Source organism: Callorhinchus milii, unplaced genomic scaffold (genome assembly GCF_018977255.1).
Source record: "Callorhinchus milii isolate IMCB2004 unplaced genomic scaffold, IMCB_Cmil_1.0 Scaffold23, whole genome shotgun sequence".
Classification (NCBI taxonomy): domain Eukaryota; kingdom Metazoa; phylum Chordata; class Chondrichthyes; order Chimaeriformes; family Callorhinchidae; genus Callorhinchus; species Callorhinchus milii.
In genome coordinates, this window is record NW_024704764.1 from 9381353 (window position 1) to 9399576 (window position 18224).

Here is an 18224-nt window from a genome sequence, read left to right on the forward strand (position 1 = left end):
TTTGAGGATTTTTTTAAGTATTTTTGCGTGCATCAAGTCTGTGCTGACATCGTCGCCATCTTCAGTCCCACCTTTTCCTCATCTTTTCCACACCTTTTATAATGCCTCCTTTCCAAGCATTTATCAAACTCCCTATTAAAATCCACAGACTCTGCCTCCAACAAGTTTGGCAGAGAATTCCACGTTCCATCCACCCTCTGGGTCAAGGACACACTCATCCTTCTCCCTGATTATTTACTCCTTGTGAAGAGAGGTGAGTGAGTTGAGAGATAAGCTCCTAAGTTCTCCCTGACCTGAGTCGTGTGTGTGTGTAACATTTAACATGGTGTACGTTTGAATGAATTATTCTGTTTCTGCTCTGCTCTGTAGCCTTAGAAAGCTTATTTCCCAACATACTTTATACATAATAAATGTTTCCAGTTTATTCAACAGGGAAAAGACACATGACTTAATACAATTTTTTCTTTACATAATAGTTTCCCCCTCGACGTTGGGAGGAGTCCTCGGAATCTCCTGGTCCTTATTTGGGGAATGCTCCTCGTGTATTCTTGTGTTGCTCTTCAGGATAGGTGAGGGCAGGGAGTTGTCTGACTGGGACGTGCTGGGTACATAACCAGGCAGGTGGCTGATGGAGTGCACAGGCAGCACTCTATGCTTGGCACTGAAGTGCAGGGCGGGCACAGCCTTGGTGCCCATTGTAGTGCTGACGCTGTTAGTGGCGTGAGAGGTCACCCCTCCATAATAGCAGCTGCTGCCCGCACGTGCTTTCTGCCTAAAATTCAGAGTTAAGTTGCGCCGCAGCCAAGCTTTCTTTATCTCTGCTTGAACCTGGACGGATGCCAACGAGAAGCATACACGCACGTCAACGAGATGTCCACGAGGATCTGAAATACTGTACGACATTCTTTCCTACAACTCTCCACGAAAAATGCACCTTCGCAAATGCGATTGATTTGTTCACATTGGAAATTTCCACTTGAAAACCTTTGAACATTCAACTCCTGAGTGTTCTTGACCAACAGAACTTTACAGCACATTCACAGGCGTTTTCAGTCCAATCATGCCTGCGCTGGGTGATCTAAAAACAGCTATCCTATTTATTCCCATTTCAACAACAAATTGCATTTCTGTAGCACTTTTCACAGTGGGAGGACTATACCTTTTTATTCTTATCTAATTTGCAATCAAAAGCAAAAATCGATACAACAGATTACATTTACATAACGCCTTTCACGTCGGGAGGACGTCCCAAGGCACTGGACAGTCAGGGATTTGGACCCGAGCTGGGGTTGGTTTGGCATCAGGAAGGCTGGCGATCAGGGAAGATAGGAGGGTGACCGAAGGCACGGTCGAAGAGGAGGGTCTTGAAACGTACCTTGAAGGAAGGTGGTGGTGGGGGGAGGAAGGGACTGGGATGGAATTCCTTGAGGGTGGGGCGCAGAGGGGCTGAAGATCGTGGATATTTCAAGGTAGGGCACTGCACATCCTCACAGCGTTTAACATCTACCTGAAGCACAAGGCAGACTGGACCGAAATTAATGACTCAATGGAAAAATGAATGAACTATTTTTAGGAGCGCAGCACGTTCTTCAATAGAGACCTTGGCATTACTGAAGCCGTGAGGTGTGGGGATATGGTTCATGCTCACCAGCAATCCAAGCATTGAGTGCACTGAAATGTAAGCTTGACTGTAGCTGAGTTGCATTCTGAGCAAACGAAGCCACACATTGCCATTGACCCGTTTCCTGGGTGCAACCACGGTCTGGTGCTCAGCTACAAAACAGTTCAACACGGAGCCATGTGACTGACTGGCTTCTGCACTCTTAATTAAGCCGACAACAGGGAGTGAAGTCTCAGAATTATATTGGTGATGTTTGACCAAGACCCAACAGAAGATAAATCAGCTTGCCGTGATGAGCTGTGCTTTTTACTGCCCTAAATCAATAGGCGGCTGACAGTTTCACAGTATCTATCCAAACATGCTCGAGTGATTTAGCTCGCTCGCATTGTGCAGTGCACGGCCTTACTCACCTCTCCGTTGCAGAAACAGTAGATGAAAGCGACAAAAAAGCCCTGTTTTTTTTTTGTTGGAGGAAAAAGAAAATAAATAATTTAACTCAACATTTTTTTTTCCATTATATTCTCCCCTTTCCCAACTGCCTCGGGTTTTGGGCCCCTGCCATTAAAAAGGTCTTTATCGCTCCCCCTGATTCCTCCATTTGGGACACTCAGCTGTCCATGCTCATATACAAAACAAATTGTGCACTTGAGTAAGGTATGCAGGCATACTCCAGTATCAATTAGTGCCTTCAGTTCCCACCCTTCCCTTTTCTCCCCCCACCTCCCAAAAAAATACACCCACACACCAACCCACCCAGAAAAGTCAATGAGAAGCAGCAACGTACCTGAGAGGAATTGAAGAGCATCTCGTAATGCATTTGGATTTGCCAAAGAATCCCAGAGACATCTGTGTAGGGCATTGCCATGAAGACCACATAATGGACACCGAAAAGAGGCATGAGCACAAGGGTAGACTTCAGCAGCTTTCTATAGAGAAGCGAAACAAATTGACAATACTGTGCTTCTCAATACCTCGTTCTCTTGCTGAGGATATGAGGACAATGTAGGTATCGCAGGGCTAAAATAGGCCAATCGGCTTATTGTGTCCGCACTCTGCTAGCTTCCCCACTGAAGCTCTCTAATCTCTACCTGCCTCTTTGCCCCCCAAATCCTTTCAGAACTTCAGTCTTCACAAGTTCATCTTATTCCCTTTTAAAATAAAGTTAGCTGCCTTCGTTTCAGGAACCCAAGTAGTATTTTTTTGTAGCTTAATGGATACATAAGCTTGTGGATTCGCAGACAAGAAACTATAATCATAATAATCCTTGCATTTGATATCGCGCCTTATTAACGTCATTGAGTTTGTCTCAAAAGGCTTCACAGAATATGATTGTAAAGTCGATTGACTACTTTGTGGGCAAAAAAAATCCCTATCTCGCGAATCAGTTCGAGTTCTCACCGGTATTGCTGTCGAGGATCCAGCTTCCCAGCATTTGTCTCCCAAAGTTTAGATGCCAAAACCCTGACAATATTTAGGAAGAGAAAGAAATTCACCTGAAAAAGAGTGAGAGGCATTGTATTGGGAAGTGCAGTGTTTTGCAATTGTGATAACTAAGTGTACTTATATGACGCCTTTCTCGTAGAGGAAACATCTCACAAAGTGCCTTGCAAGAAGAGAGCATTAAGGAAGTTGACCAGCCAATGTTTTGAGGAGGGCTACATGAAGGCAGGGAGAGAGGAAGTGTGGCGATGAGATTTTGGAAGAGAGTTGCAAAAGAAAGGTGCATCACGGCTAAAGGTTGGGCCACTAAGTTATGGGATGGATGTGGGTAGTGAGGAACGAACAGTTAGACCAGAATTGGGAGCGCAAAGGATATAGGGCTGAAGACAATTACAGAGGTAGGAAGAGGATCTGCCAGGAGTTTGGCGAGGATGGGAGTGATGGACGTGCACAGTCTGGTTCAGGAGAAGATAAGGCACAGAGTGCAACTCCGTTAATAAATGCTACATAGGGTGATTGCTACTCCTTGAACACCAGCTTACAATACAGTGCAACGCGTGATTACTGTGTGAGGATCTCACTTACCAGAATAGCAACCAAGATAGGCACCTGGTAAATCCACTTTAAGTTCCCAGCACTGAGGTTCCAACACCTGAAGAAAGGCAGAGAAATGATTCACATTGAGAGAGAATTCAGTTGCAGTGTAAACATCCAGAGTTAGTGTCATGGCTTCACGTGTCAGGACTTTGTTGCCTTTCATCCCAACACGCCATGAGCATCAGTTTTCAGACAGACCATAAGATGGAGCTGCAGCTCAACCACTGTCCTTCCCCACATCCTCCCAACTCACACATGTGCCCTCCACCCCACCCCTTAGTCTCTCCCCACCCCCTTTACGGCATTAAATTTATTTTGCAAAAAGTGGATGGTATGGGTGGGGGGGTGTGGGTAATGGGGCACCTCTCCTGCTTTCAGTTACGTGTAGCAAATCCTTTTATCTGTATTCATCGATTTCATATTATAGCATTATCAGCACAAACTGAATATTATCTGAGCGCACACAGATAAAGCCCTCAAGCTACTTTTGCCAGGACAGAGGAATGTGAGTGCACAAGGGGACACGAGAGGAATAATCCACCACCTTCTTGAGGGTTATTTTAGAGAGTAACAGAGTACGCACTGAGTGTCTGCCAGCGATGCTCTGACACTGGTCCACACAGCCACGAAAACAGCTGGCACTCCTAGGGAAAATACAGAAACACTCGCTTAGTCCAACAGCAACCTCATTAAATCTCCAATCACCAAAGGACCTCCAACACAACACAACCCACACTGCACTGGTACGTCAGCCTAGACTGAGCTCCCGACTCGCGATCTAGCAGCTGAAGCCACAGGCCACGATCTGACCTGGAGGTGAGAGTGCTACCAACTGAGACTGTGTAATCAAGCGATTCGAAGTTACCAAAAATACTTTGTACAATGAAATAAATTGTGGAATGTCCTTACCCCAGCCTATCAGAGTTAGTGCCCAGAGATAGTTCTTATCCGATAAGAAAGCCATGAATATCAGGCTGTGCAGATACAGGCCCTCCACCAGGATCCAGTAGTGATTGGTTGCAAGAAAGTACAGGAAAACAGTCACAGATACCTTACAGCCAACCTGCAAAGGCAGAGCTCAGTTACCAGGCTGAAAGGCAGTGGGTACAATGGGCTGATAACCCCATGGGTAATACGTCCTTTTGTATGAGTGAGTGAGTGTGTGTTTATTGTCCGCATCTTGATTAATCTCCCACAAATTCCATGGCAATTGAAACATTTGTTAGTCCATCAGAGAGTGGGCATCTCTGACAGGGTGGCCCACACTGACTCAGGACCATGGAGGCAGAATTGACTGGGATGTTTAATTGGGAAAGAGAGAGGGAGGCAAGCGAAAGCTCTACCAACCGAGCTAAGCTGCTCTATGAGATGCAAAGATTTACGTGGAGGGGAAGGGGGGAGAGGCCTATGGAGTGAAAATCAGGTTCGAACATGGGAGATGTGGACAATAATAATGGTGGTAATCCTTGCATTTGATGTGTCATCTTATCACATCGTCGAGACATCTCAAAGCACTTCACAGAATGTATTGTAAAGTCAATTGACTGTGTACCTTGTGGGCAAAATGTGGCAGCCAATTGGCACACAGCAGTGTCCCACAAAGAGTCGCGGATTGAGTAGCCAAATTATTTTTTTAAGGGATTATTAACCCCAGAAAGTGATCCGCCAATTGACTAGGACCGGGTTCTGACTTTCTAAGGATGAGTGGTGCAGATATTTTGCTCAGTTGATTTTGCTATTCAAGGAGTCTCACCAACAGATCTGTCCGTAGGCGAAGGAGCGAGTGGAGCCGAGCCCACCGTGAGGTGAGGTTTGTGTGGCTGTTATTGGGCCAGTGGCTTTGTCCCATTCCAAACTCCCCCGATGTTCCTACACACTCTGTGCTGTTTGACTTACAAACTGGGGCCTGACTCCGGGCTCCAGGTCACCCTTTAAATCTTCCACTCGGAACCTGTCGATCTCATCCACCGAGGACTCGGAGTAGACCACCGCGTCTTTGACAAAGATGCTGACTGCGCGGCAGATGAAGGATGCGAACAGGTGGGTGTGGATGAAGTTTCTGGTGCAGTGGAGCCGCCTGTTGAGGGAACAGAGAGGGAGAATCACTGAAGCACGACTGAGATCCGAGCCAGGGGGGGGGAAAGGGTGGGGGGGGGGGGGAATGCTCATAAGTCACAGGTGGTGTTTTGTAGGAGGTCCTCCGCAAAGCCCTGGATGTCACAGCGACTCTTGGTGTTGTCATTGGCAGACTTGTAAGGGAAGGGCCAAAAGGGGCCGTGCCTCTCTCTCTTGTGTGAAGTATTACATGGCGGTGAAACAAGGGTGTGTTGCTACCCACTCTGTGAATCATAGGAACAGGCGTAGGCCATTCAGCCCCTCGAGCTCGTTCCGCCATTCTATAAAAATGATGGCTGATCTGCATCTCAACTCCGATTTGTGTTGTCTGTGCCACTTCAACACGAGCGCGGTGCTGTGGCCAAGAGTGTGAATTACCGCTTCCTTACTTGAAGTAGTTGAGTATGAAGACGGCAACGAGGAGGGAGACCAGGGACACGGAGTAACCCACGGTGTACATCAGGTGCAAGCGATCAAACACTTCCTGTGGGGGAAAGAAAACAGGGAGTCAACTCCTGGTCCCGGCAATGGTCCACGGGAGAGGTGGAAGTGACTGTCGCGTGAAGGACCGAGCGCGTGCGGTAACCTGGCACGGCTCGGGTCACTGCGGATTGAACATAGATGAATTGAAATTCAAAGGAAATTGTATTGTGTGTGTGGTGCGCGTGTGTATGTGTGTGGTGTGCGTGTGTGTGTGTGTGTGGTGTGTGTGTGTATGTGTGGTGTGCATGTGTCCGTGTGCCTGCGTCCGTGCAATTTACAGGTCTTGCGATCTTTTACGACAAAAGCAAGTGACCAGGTGGGTTGGAGCAGACCATACATTCTTGCTTCTGCGCGCTTGATAACAAACAGTACAACAGTCACATTTTAACTTTTGAGGGGTTGAAGTTTTGTGCTTTGAGCTCTTGACAAATCTCATTTATTCTCCACGTCGAATGCTTGTGTCTGGGATCTTCGCGTGAGCTTCTTATCAATGGTGGAGGGGTCTTGAGCAGTTCCTTCGACTGGAAATCGTCTGACTCATTTCATATTCTTTTCTTCTCTCCTTGTGAAAGGCTCTCATCTCCCAGTGGAACGCTGCTGAGTGAGTGACAAGTAGCCTCGAGTTACGCCGTGTGCAATTGAATCCGTTTCTGAAACCACTTTCATTAGAATGATCAAGGTCACCTTCAAAGGCAATGTAAGTGAGTAACCCATATTGGGAGCAAGTCTCCGCTTGGAGGCATTCGTAGAAGAGATGTACTTTTTCACCGTGTTCCTCTTGATCGTTAAACACAGCATTACGGAGGCAGACTGTGCCTCCCCAATGTCTCATTTGGTAAAGACACCACCCATCATGGTAACAGCAGCGCAATTGGAGATGAGTGAGTGAAACAGGTCTCCAACTACCCCAGTTGCTAGTTCTCTCGCTCTACGCAGAAGATTGTAGGTTCAAGTCCCACATTAGGAATCAAGCTTAAAGTCCAGGCTGATACTCCAGTGTCAACACCGGGGAGAGCATGGTGGTGTCAGGGATGCTGTCCTTTTTGGAGGAGACAGCCTGTCTATTCCGTTGGATGTGAAAAGATCTCACGGCACTATTGGAAAAGAGAAGGGAGTTTGTCTCTGAATCCCGGCCAACATGGCGGACAGATAAAATGGTAAATTTCACCTCATGGCGTGTCGCAGGAGCTTGCTGAGCACAAACTGGAAGCCCCACGTTTGCCTACAAATGCACAATCACACGACACTGGACAGCGAATCCAAGCCAAGTGCCAATTTTTCAAAATTTCTGGAAAAACTGAAAAGGGCTGTTGTCTTCTAGTGACTTGCTGGAACACAGTTAGTGAGTGATGGGTTGTGTTGCGTTATACCGTGTGCAACTGAAGCTGTTTCTCAAACACCCACGTGGGTTACAATGGCTAAGGTCACCTTCCGACCCAATGTAAGCCTCCAGTTGCGAACTGGGCTTTGAGGAGCCTCAAATTCTCATGTAATTTACCTTCTGGTGCTGGTAATCGGGCATCAGGAACTTAGTGCACTCTGTGTAATTGGCCCACGTTCGGTTCAAGGCAACGACCAGCTCCCAGTTCCCGTGTGTGTCGCACTTGCGATACGCCTGTCCTGCCAGAGAGAGAAAAATATTTACAGTCACCGCCTGCCATCAAATACGAGCCAAGTGAATGAATAATTTTATCTGGGGGATTGTCTGGCAGGACACCGGGGGAGAGAGAAACTCTCTTCTCTTTTTGAATAGTATCGCAAAATCTTTAACATATATAATAATTATAATATAATCCTTGCATTTGATACAGCGCCTTATCACGACTTCAAGATGTCTCAAAGCGCTTCACAGAATATACTGTAAAGCGAATTGACTGTTCACTTTACAGTAAATCGCTGGGTGCAATTGGCTGTCATGTTTCGCCCACAAAATATACCATCATTTCACTTTACAGTATATTCTGTGAAGCGCTTTGAGACGTCTCGAAGAAATAATAAGGCGCTGTATCAAATGCGAGGATTATTATTATTTTGTGGGCGAAACGCGGCAACCAATTGTGCACAGCAGAGTCCCACAAATCGTCGTGGATTGAGTGGCCAAATTTCACTTGAAGACATGATCTTGGCCTACGGTCTCTCACTGAGGATGGGAACTCTGCCAATAACGCTCTCCCTCAGCTCCACACACGAGGGTCAGCCTGGATTGGGAGCTCAAAGTTCCGACGTAAGGCTTTGAACCCACAACCTTCAGGCTCCAAGGTGAGAGTGCTAGCGACCAACTGGCACCTTAACTAAGGGCAGATTCCAAACATGGTCCAGTGATTACCTTTGTGGTTGAAGTCATAAATGTACTCAGGGCATGGGACTGAGATGATGTCGTTGGGGGTGCCAGCTGGCCAGCACACAATGCCATCCCACTCGGGCGAGCAAATACCATCTGCAAATTAAATAAAGCCAGGCATCAGCATGAGCAATCCCACAGTAATAATAATAATAATAATCCTTGCATTTGATATAGCGGCTTATCACGTCTCTGACTGTGTCTATTGTCACCTCTACCCTCCCCCCAATGGTTTCGTGCTCCGCCACTGTCAAGCGATCTGGGACGCCACCCTGCGTGAGGGGTGTTATATAAATGCAAGTTGTTGTTCTTCTGAAATTGGGGCTGAAGCAATTTGTTGGGTGCGGATAAGAAGGAGTTTTACTCTGCATCTAACCGGTGCCTTGAGGTCCCGTTTAATCTGTGCTGTACAATGCACTCCTTTTAACAACCCGGGTAGTCAGCCTTGCAACTGCTAGAGGGAAAACACCATCTGAGAGGGTTAATTCAACAACATCAACAACAGCAAATTACATTTCCACAGTGTCTTTCGTGTTGGGAGGACGTCCCAAGGTGCTGGACAGTCTGGGATTTGGACCCCAGCAGGGGTTTGGGATCAGGAAAGGATGGAGGGCAGGGAGGATGGGGGTAGGAGGGTGACCAAAGGCACGGTCGAAGAGGAGAATCTTGAGATAGGAACTGGACGGGAGGCGAGGAGGCGAGGCGAAGGGACTGTGGGATTGAGTTCCAAAATTTATCCAAAGTTCAGGTGAACGTGTTCACCTGGTCCCGAAAGGGTCAATGGCCTGACGTCAACACGGGAAGAATGCCTCACGCAGGCTGAAAGTGGTGGCAGATGCACTGGGAGCAGGCAGGAGACCATTAGGTGCAGCCGCGTGCAGAGCTCACGGAGGTGATGCTATCTCAGGGCCACATTGTTAATTGAAAGTCGATGTCAGATAAGCAACCAAATCCTGGAAAGTGACCAGAGTCAGACCGAGTCGGGCTGTGCAGTGGGGAAGGTTTTTTTTGTGTGTGGATTGTGTGGGATCCGTATCCAAATGTCATCTCTGGACTGGTGTTGCTAAGGCGACAGAGCTAATGCCGTGTGCTCCGGTGCGGATTGTTGCTATTAAGTCATATTGGTCGGAAGCCATTAAACTCAGCCCTGAATTAGCTGTGATGACATTGGGGATTTCGCAGAAGCCACATTCACTCACTGACAAATCTACTGATTTATTTATCGACATAATGTTCAGTAGGTTATTGCTCTTGGCCTCGATATTGCTGCTCCGTCTCTCTCAGCACATCCGTCTTCTTTGCTTGCGCCTTGGCATTCACCCTTTCAGGTCCAAAGAATTTTTTTGGGGGGGGAAGTGGAAGTGGGTGGGTGGGGGGGTTCCTGGGTCTGAACTCACCCTTGCTCCAGTCGCTCTTTATTGCCCCCGACAGGTGTCGGAAGAGCCCCCTCGTAGCTGAGACGTTTGTAGAGGATGTCAGCACTGAGCTTCTTAACAAGTTGGCAGCTTATTAACAATAATAATATTCCTTGCATTTGAGAGAGCACTTTATCACATCATTGAGACGGCTCGAAATGCTTCACAGGGTAGTCCGCACAGTGAATTTGTGGGCAAAACGGTCCCACAAACAGTTGTGGATTGAGTGACCAAAATTATTATTGTTATTTATGTACTTGAGTGATTTTTTTTTTAAGTGATTATTACCACCAGAAAGCGAGCCGCCAATTGACCAGGTTCCTACTTTACTGTGAGGTAAACGGAGGCGTGTGGAGTAAGGAAACTTGCCTTATTATTATATTACTGAGACGCCAGCCTGCATTGGAGGGTGCTAAACAAATGCAAGTTGTTGTTGTAGTTGTTTCGCCCTGCTCGGGAATCAAACCCGAGTCCTCTCGCTTGCGAGGCGAGTGCTCCAACCACTACGCCACAAGACTCCACAAAGTACACAGCACATGTCACTTGGACAAAGAATGTTCCTGTTAACCCTGCAAGCTAATAATAATAATAATAATAATAATAACAATCCTTGCATTTGATATAGCGCTTTTCACGTCGGGAGGACGTCCCAAAGCGCTTCACAGAACACACTGAATTGACTGTATATTTGTGGGCGAACGCGGCAGCCAATTGCGCACAGCAATGTCCCACAAAGTGTCGTAGATTCAAAATGACCAATTTATTATTGTTTTTTTTTGGAGGGATTATTATTAGGGCTCTGTGTGGAGTAAGGAAACTTGCCCGAGGTTTCGCCCTCTGCCTGGAATTGAACTTAGGTCTCTCACTTGCAAAGCGAGTGCTCTAACCACTGAGCTACAGGACCCCACTGTACTGTACTGTACTGATGGTGCTCCGAGCTGGATTAAAGCAGCGGCAAACTTGCCAGACAGCGTTCTCGATGGCAAACTGTGCCGTTTTATCTGGAGGGAGACTCCAGCAACTGCGCCAAATCTCACTCTGGGGTCCTCAAGCCTTGGGCTGTTGCCGATCTGCGCCTAATACTTACTGGAATTGGTTAAGCAGTGCGGGGCCATCCGGGAAAGAGAGAGGGCGCGCATTCCATTCCCATGGAAATTTCCATGCACGTGTGGTCGTCTTAGTTTGGTTTGGATACTCTTAAGCGCACTGGTTTTCACATGCGTCAGACACCCGGCTGACCTCCCCACTCCACCACCCCCCCCCCCACCCCCAAAAAAAAACCCCATAATAATCCTTGCTTATGATTCAGCGGCTTTCACGTCGGGCAGATGCCACAGGTTTTTTTCTGTGAAGCGTAGTGACTGTGCTGCAGGTGACCGCAGCATGTTAACGTTACCTAGTCTCGCCTCAGTGGGGACTCGTTTGTTAACGAGCACTTTAAATGGATTAATTTAATGCTTCATTAGCCGATTTCTTTAATCTCTTTTTCCGGAGACAGCCAGCGGGCAAGGGATGTGTCTTATTGAAGGCGTTGAGTTCACACGGAGAGACCTGACGTCAACTGTTTAGCCAATTAATACAGACCCTCATTAGACCACCTGCTCTTTGACTCCCCGAACAGTGCTACTAAAAAAAATAATAATTTGGTCACTCAATTCATGACTGTTTGTGGGACGCTGCTGTGCGCAATTGGCTGCTGCATTTCGGCCACAAAAACACAACCGGGACAAGAGGGGCTGGAACTTTGTGCTGCTGAATGTTGGTTAAGTGGAAGGTTTAGCGTCCGTTACCTCGGCTCCCCTCGGCCCTCGCTCTGAGAGACCTCTCGCACGTCTGTTTGGCTTCGAACAGTAGATAGATTTGCTCCTCCTTTGTTATGACATCGTCTGCGTCGACCTGCGGATAGGAAAATACAAGCTGTGCAAATGACTGAGGCAGAAATCTTTATTAGTCCGCGCGCATTCTGCGTCGCGTACAAATTTTATTATTCATAATCCAATCACCATCCCGCGCTTTTATTGTATCGTTAATTTCTTGGCCATGACCGTCCGTGATTCATGTGGCTTCGTGCCATTGCTACCACAGATGAATTATGGAGTCCTGTAGCTCAATGGTTGGAGCACTTGCCTGGCAAGCGAGAGGACCTGGGTTTGATTCCTAGTCGGGGTGAAACGTTAGGCAAGTTTCCTTACTCCGCACACCCACCTCTGTCTACCTACCAGTCAGTTTGTGGGGACGCTGCTGTGCGCGATTGGCTGCCACATTTCGCCCACAGTCGATTCACTTTAGAGTATATTCTGGTGAAGCGCTTTGAGACGTCTCGAAGACCTGATAAGGCGCTATATCAAATGCAAGGATTATTATTATTATTATTATTATTCTTCGTCTTATTGCTAACCCTCCTCATCGTTCATCCTAAATTTATCGCAAAATTCAAACGAATTGACCATCCCGGCTTCAGTGTTGAGGGGGGGTCTCTGGCCCACATTAGCTGCCCAGTTTGCCTCAATTGGAACCTTCACTTTGTTTCTGATCAACCGTACTCTGTAAAGCGCTTTGGGAAAATTATTTTCCATCAAAGGAATCGACACAGTCCAAAACACACCGTCCATTGACATGTGTCAGCTTTATTGATCTTGACAAGCGTGAATCATCGGCCCACCTAAAAATGTCTGTATGAGGTTTCGCTTTGAGCTAAAATATAACAAGGCTGACATGATGTGGAGAGACTTGCTAATGGGCAAGAGGTAGTGAGGGAATCGACAGCTAACAAGCCACCGCTCTTTTACAGACTGCTCCAGGTCCATCCCAGCTTCGAGCAATTTAGGAGCTGGGCTCTATTACACAGAGAGAGATCAAGATAACCACATGCATCAGGTCAGGCAATGTCAGAGAGGAAGAAAGGCACCGGACTTATTTAAAACAGAGCTTGATGCTGTGATGGGGAGACAGTAGGGCCAGCGCGCCGCAGGGATGAGAATGAGATCAGATGAAACGAAGGGCCTTCTTCATCTTGTCAGCCATGGACTGGGGGGTCGCCTTCTTTTAAAGAAATCGTTTCACCGCTAATCAGAATTATTTTCTGAAAGGCTTTGAGACGTGAAAGGCGCTCTATAAATGGAACAAACGGAATCTTGCTGCTGCTGTTGTTGTTGTTTCCACATGAAAGGCCCTGTGAAAATGCAAGTTACTACTGTTACTAAGATGTAAGACCTCGCAAAATTGTTGGACCAATCGTTAAATTCAATCTCAATTTGTAAGCCTCTTGTCTGCAGCACTTAAGAGCCATTTTAATTTTTAGGGGAGTGGATTTTGAGATGAGCGAGGAACTTTGGCCAGGAATTAAACAGGAGAATTTCCTGCTATTCTTCCAAGTAGCACCTCGCTGGGTTTGGGATAACAATAATAGTAATGAAATAACAATTGTTGTATTTGATTATAGTATACCCTTATACTTATATTGTTGAGATGTCTCAAAGCGCTTCACAGAATGTATTCGTAATGTGGAGGGACTGGGGTTTTGGTTGACGAGTCGTGCACAGCAGTGTCCCAGAAACAGTCGGGGAGTGAGTGATCCAATTTTGTTTTCGGGGCTGGTTATCCCTGGAAAGCGATTCCTCAATCGACAAAACAATCAAGTTCCTACTTACTGGAAGGCGGTAAGGAAACTTGCCCAAGGTTTCTCCCGTGTCCACCCGCTTTGTGAGGCGAGCGCACTAACCACTATGCTACGGGAATTCGGGATGTTTAGGTTATGAAGGCCTGAGTTGGTATTTATTTTTGATAGCAGTCACATAACGCACGTGAACCCGGCACTTCCGGAATCTCACACCCAGGCTCTATATTCTTGTCTGCATTTCTCATGCCAATTACAGAGACCGTGTGTGTAAGACGTGGAGGTGGGAGGAGACCAGAGACAAACACAGTGGACACCAGATGGCAGCTCGGAGGGAGGGAGGGAGCGAGGGAGGGAAGAGTCTGCATTCAACACCACTCTTACAAAGTCAACAAGCAAAGCCCTCGCTCTGACCAACCATCTTCACAAACACATTCCAGCCTCCACACGTTATTTCCTAGCTTTTATTTCCCGCCCCGTCCACCCTCACGGGAAAAAAAAGAACCTGGTCTAAAAATCACAGTGAAGTGGATCGACAGTAAGCGGTCCACTGATTAAACAAATATTTTAACGCTTTCCGCTTATCATGCTTTTAGCTGGACTGGTATCTGATGCACACGGAAACTCATTGCCGTTCTTAAGGGTCTCGAAACCAAGCTACTGTTAATAATAATAATAATAATAATAATAATAATCCTTGTGTTTGATACAGCACCTCATCACGTCATTGAGATGTCTCAAAGCCCTTCACAAGATATACTGCAAAGTGAATTGACTGTGTCGGAGAATTCCACACACGTTGGTGTTGGTGCAATAGGGAACATGCACCCTCTTCCCCCTGTGGGAAGTATCCTGCTCACCTAATCCTGGGGAGTTTAGGTCGAGGAATGGCGCCTTACAAGTATAATATGTTGTTGTTGTTGAGGATGGCAACAGTTAGGGCTTGTAGGACCCTCAGAGTGTGCACTGATGGGAGTTTTGATTTATGCATCTGCTGTATTACTGCTTACAGAGATGAATGTAAGGCTTATTGTGTCGAAACCTGTGAAAGCACGAATAGGTATTATTCTGTGTTAGCAGCTAATACGGCAGCTAACTTGCGCACAGCAAGGTTCCTCTTGGAGCCCTGACTGGAGGTGAATGACCGAGTTAAGAGGCTTTTTGCATCCTAACGTGCTACAAGTGTATTTGGATTTGAATTGATTCATCTCAGGGATAAATTTGCCACCTTTGTGCTAAGCCTCAGTGATACAGTTCTCTATGTCTGCGACGCTGGTTGATGTGCGAATTATTTTATGCTTCGCAGAGTGCAGTGCGGTGAGTGGGGAAATCCAATTAAGTTTTCTTCCGAATCGTCAAACCGTTCTGAGGATTCTCATTAGGACGGGATAACTTTGCGCCGTTTGCCTCATATGAAATTCATAAAAGAGAGGAGGGAATAATAACGCTTGCATTTGATACTGCACGTTATCATGTATTCGAGACGTCTCAAAGCGCTTCACAGAATATAGTGGGATGTGAATTGACTGCACATTTAAAGATCCCATTGGCACTGTTTGAAACGAGAAGGGAATTTCTCTTTCCCGGTGTCCTGGCCGACAGTCCCAATATAATTGGTTGCTCACTCCATGGCTGTTTGTGCACAACTGGTTGCCACATTTCACCCACAAAAAATACACAGTCACTGCACGTTATAGTATATTCTGTGAAGCGCTTCGAGATGGCTCGCTGATGTGGTCAGGCGCTGTATCAAGTGCAAGGATTATTATTATTGTTGTTGCGACATTTATTTGAGTATCTGTGCTCCTATTTCTCTATTTCTCTGTGCTCTCCAACTTTCTCTCTCTCTCTCTCTCTCTGTCGCTCGGTTTTCTCTCACTCTATCCGGACAGTGCAATTGAAAAGTTCTCCTATCCAATGTATTACCTTAGAGTCGAACTCTAAGTGATCGGATTCGGGAGTGAAAGCCATGGACTCTTAAAAAGAGGTTCAAGAAAAAAAATCTGCGGCCAAAGATAGCACAGAGAAGCATTGTCTTCCCCAAACTAGACGCCGCTTTTCACAGACCTCCGTTGAATTTCTCGAACAAGTGACAAATTGGTGACTCCTTTTACTGTCTGCCCAGCAATTGCCAGCGAGGTTTCATTTCCGCAAGGAGTCAAGCGGGTTGAGGCAGGAGACAGGGGAACTGAGCTTGTTGTTGGGGTGGAAAACAAATTACCAGGAGAGAGAGATCGCGGTCGAGCACAAATGACAGAGGATAAGCCAGAAGTGACATTCTGGTTGTATTCCACGCAAACCACAGCACAACCGACGCATGTGGTATTTTCAGGATTGTTTAGGAGCTCAGTGCAAGAGGGGTGAGCGTCTTTAATCGCAGCCTTAGCCTCAAAACCAAAGCGATTACAATCTTAAAGTTGCGTGGAATTTGTGAAAATTCCCAAACCCACTCTTGGTTTGGAAGCCGCTTTTTTCGAGAGTTATTAAAAAAAATGTACTGGTGTCCAAATGAAGACTTTTTAAGTCCTTTCTGTAAACACTCTGGGCGACCATAAACCTTCAAACAGAATTGTGATCCTAATAATAATCCTTGCTTTTGATATCACGCCTTATCATGTCTTCGAAACACCTCAAAGCGCTTCACCGAATGCACCGTTAAGCGATCGACTCTATATTTTGTGGGCGAAACGTGGCGGACAACTGCGCACCGCGGCGTCCCACAAGCAGCCGTGGATCGAGTGACCACATTGTTATTATTTTATTTAGTGGTTGTTATAAAATGATCCTCGCGTTAGATAGCGGTGCCTTTCACGCGGGGAGGACGTCCCAAAGCGCTTCACAGGATTCACTGTGACGTGTAGTGACTGTGTGTTTGCAGGCAATTGTAAAGTGAAGACAACAGGAAATTACAGGACCATGGACCCGAGCAGCCTGTGGTCGGACACGTTGCTGCTCCCAGGTTTACAGATCTTTCTGTAACGAGCCTTTCACGAGCTGCAACACACCACTTACAACCCGGTTTGTATTCCTTCGACCCAAATTTTGTGTGTATGTTTATATACATATATATATACATATGTGTATGTATCTGCGAAAATCTATACAAATATGAAACGTTTCGCCCACAAATATACAGTCGTTTCAGTTCACAGTATATTCTGTGTAGTGCTTTGAGATGTCTCGAAGACGTAATAAGATGCTAAATCAATGCAAGGATTATTATTATCATCATCATTATTATTATTATCATCCGGATCGCGCTTATTCCAAGGAGAAGGGAGTTCCTCTCTCCCAGTGTCCTGGCCAACAATTCCTCAAATAAAATTGGTCCGTCACTCTGTGGCTGTTTGTGGGACACTGCTGCGCACAACCGGTTGCCCACAAAATACACAGTCACTGCACTTTACAGTCTATCCTGAGACATCTCAACGAAGCAAGGATGGTTATCACTGTTATTATAAATCACCTACAGATACACAGTCACCACACTTTACGGAAATGATACCTTTGCAGGGCTTTGAAATGTCTCGAGGTCTAAGTGTTGTAGCTTGGCCAGCTCCAATCTTGTACCTCGCCCAATAGCCACTAAAGCCTTAAAGACTTGCATCACGTCGCCCCAACAGATCCCGTTGTAGTGCAGGATATTTCACACTATTCTGGATGAGCAATAACTGGTCGGGACAGTGGTAGAAATTCTCACTTCTTTTCCCAAAAAAGCGCCTCATCACAATGTTGAGATGTCTCAAAGCGTTTCGCAGAGTTATCGTAAAGTGGATTGACTGTGTATTTTGTGGGTGAAACCCGGCAGCCGATTGCGCACAGCAGCGTCCCCGCAAACAGTCGTGGATTGAATGACCACATTTTTTTTGGTGGAGGGATTATTACACCTGGAAAGTGAATCCGCCAATCATTTAGCAACCGGGGTTCTGACTTACTGCTCGGAAAACAGAGGCGTGCGTGTGAGGGTAAGTAAGGAAACTTGCCTAAGGTCTCGCCCTGCCCGCCCGGCAATCAAACCCGGGTCCTCTCGCTTGCGAGGCGAGTGCTCTAACCACCGAGCTACAGGACTGCGCAGCTATCATCAAACAATCAATCGCTTACTTGTTTCGAACAAAAGTTCCATCAATCAATCAATCAATCAATCACTGTACATCCCAAATAAAAACAAGTAGCTTTCCCCCATCTCCCTCCCCACTCCCAATCAAACTTACCAACGCTCAGGTTGAGGTTCCCCCCCCCACCCCCAAAGTGAAATGGGAATGAAAATTCCCAAGTGGGACTGAGATCGACTCCTGGCTCAAGAGAGAGCAGATTCTCTGCTGTGTGACAGAGTAAAGCACACACTGGGGATGGGTTAATAGCAGCCACTCCATCAGGTATTGGGATGGACTGTCTTGTCCTGTACTCACCAGGGCTGAGACTGAGTGCAGACACCAACACAGACCCAGGAGACTGCTCAGCAAAGCGGATTGCTCCATCCCTCTGGGTCCCTCAAGTGGATCTGATGGTACTCCTTCCACCAACATGTAACCAACCACTGCTTTTGCAGTCACAGCAGCATTGAGATTTCCATCACTCTCACAGCCTCGTCTGTGA

The 18224-nt window shown here is 46.7% G+C and overlaps 1 protein-coding gene across 1 annotated transcript; it reads right to left on the reverse strand.

Annotated features, from left to right (window-relative positions):
• Positions 1-437: 437 nt before the first annotated feature.
• LOC103189706 (parathyroid hormone/parathyroid hormone-related peptide receptor) lies at positions 438-18188 on the reverse strand. The gene is made up of 13 exons (XM_042343368.1): positions 18038-18188; positions 11803-11908; positions 8583-8693; positions 7755-7876; positions 6163-6257; positions 5555-5735; positions 4568-4721; positions 4242-4302; positions 3647-3713; positions 3020-3114; positions 2406-2547; positions 2032-2073; positions 438-828 (listed from the first exon to the last, which is right to left on the reverse strand). Exons 1-13 carry the CDS (start codon positions 18152-18154, stop codon positions 466-468), a joined length of 1656 nt encoding a protein of 551 aa, XP_042199302.1. The 5' UTR covers positions 18155-18188; the 3' UTR covers positions 438-465.
• Positions 18189-18224: the final 36 nt, after the last annotated feature.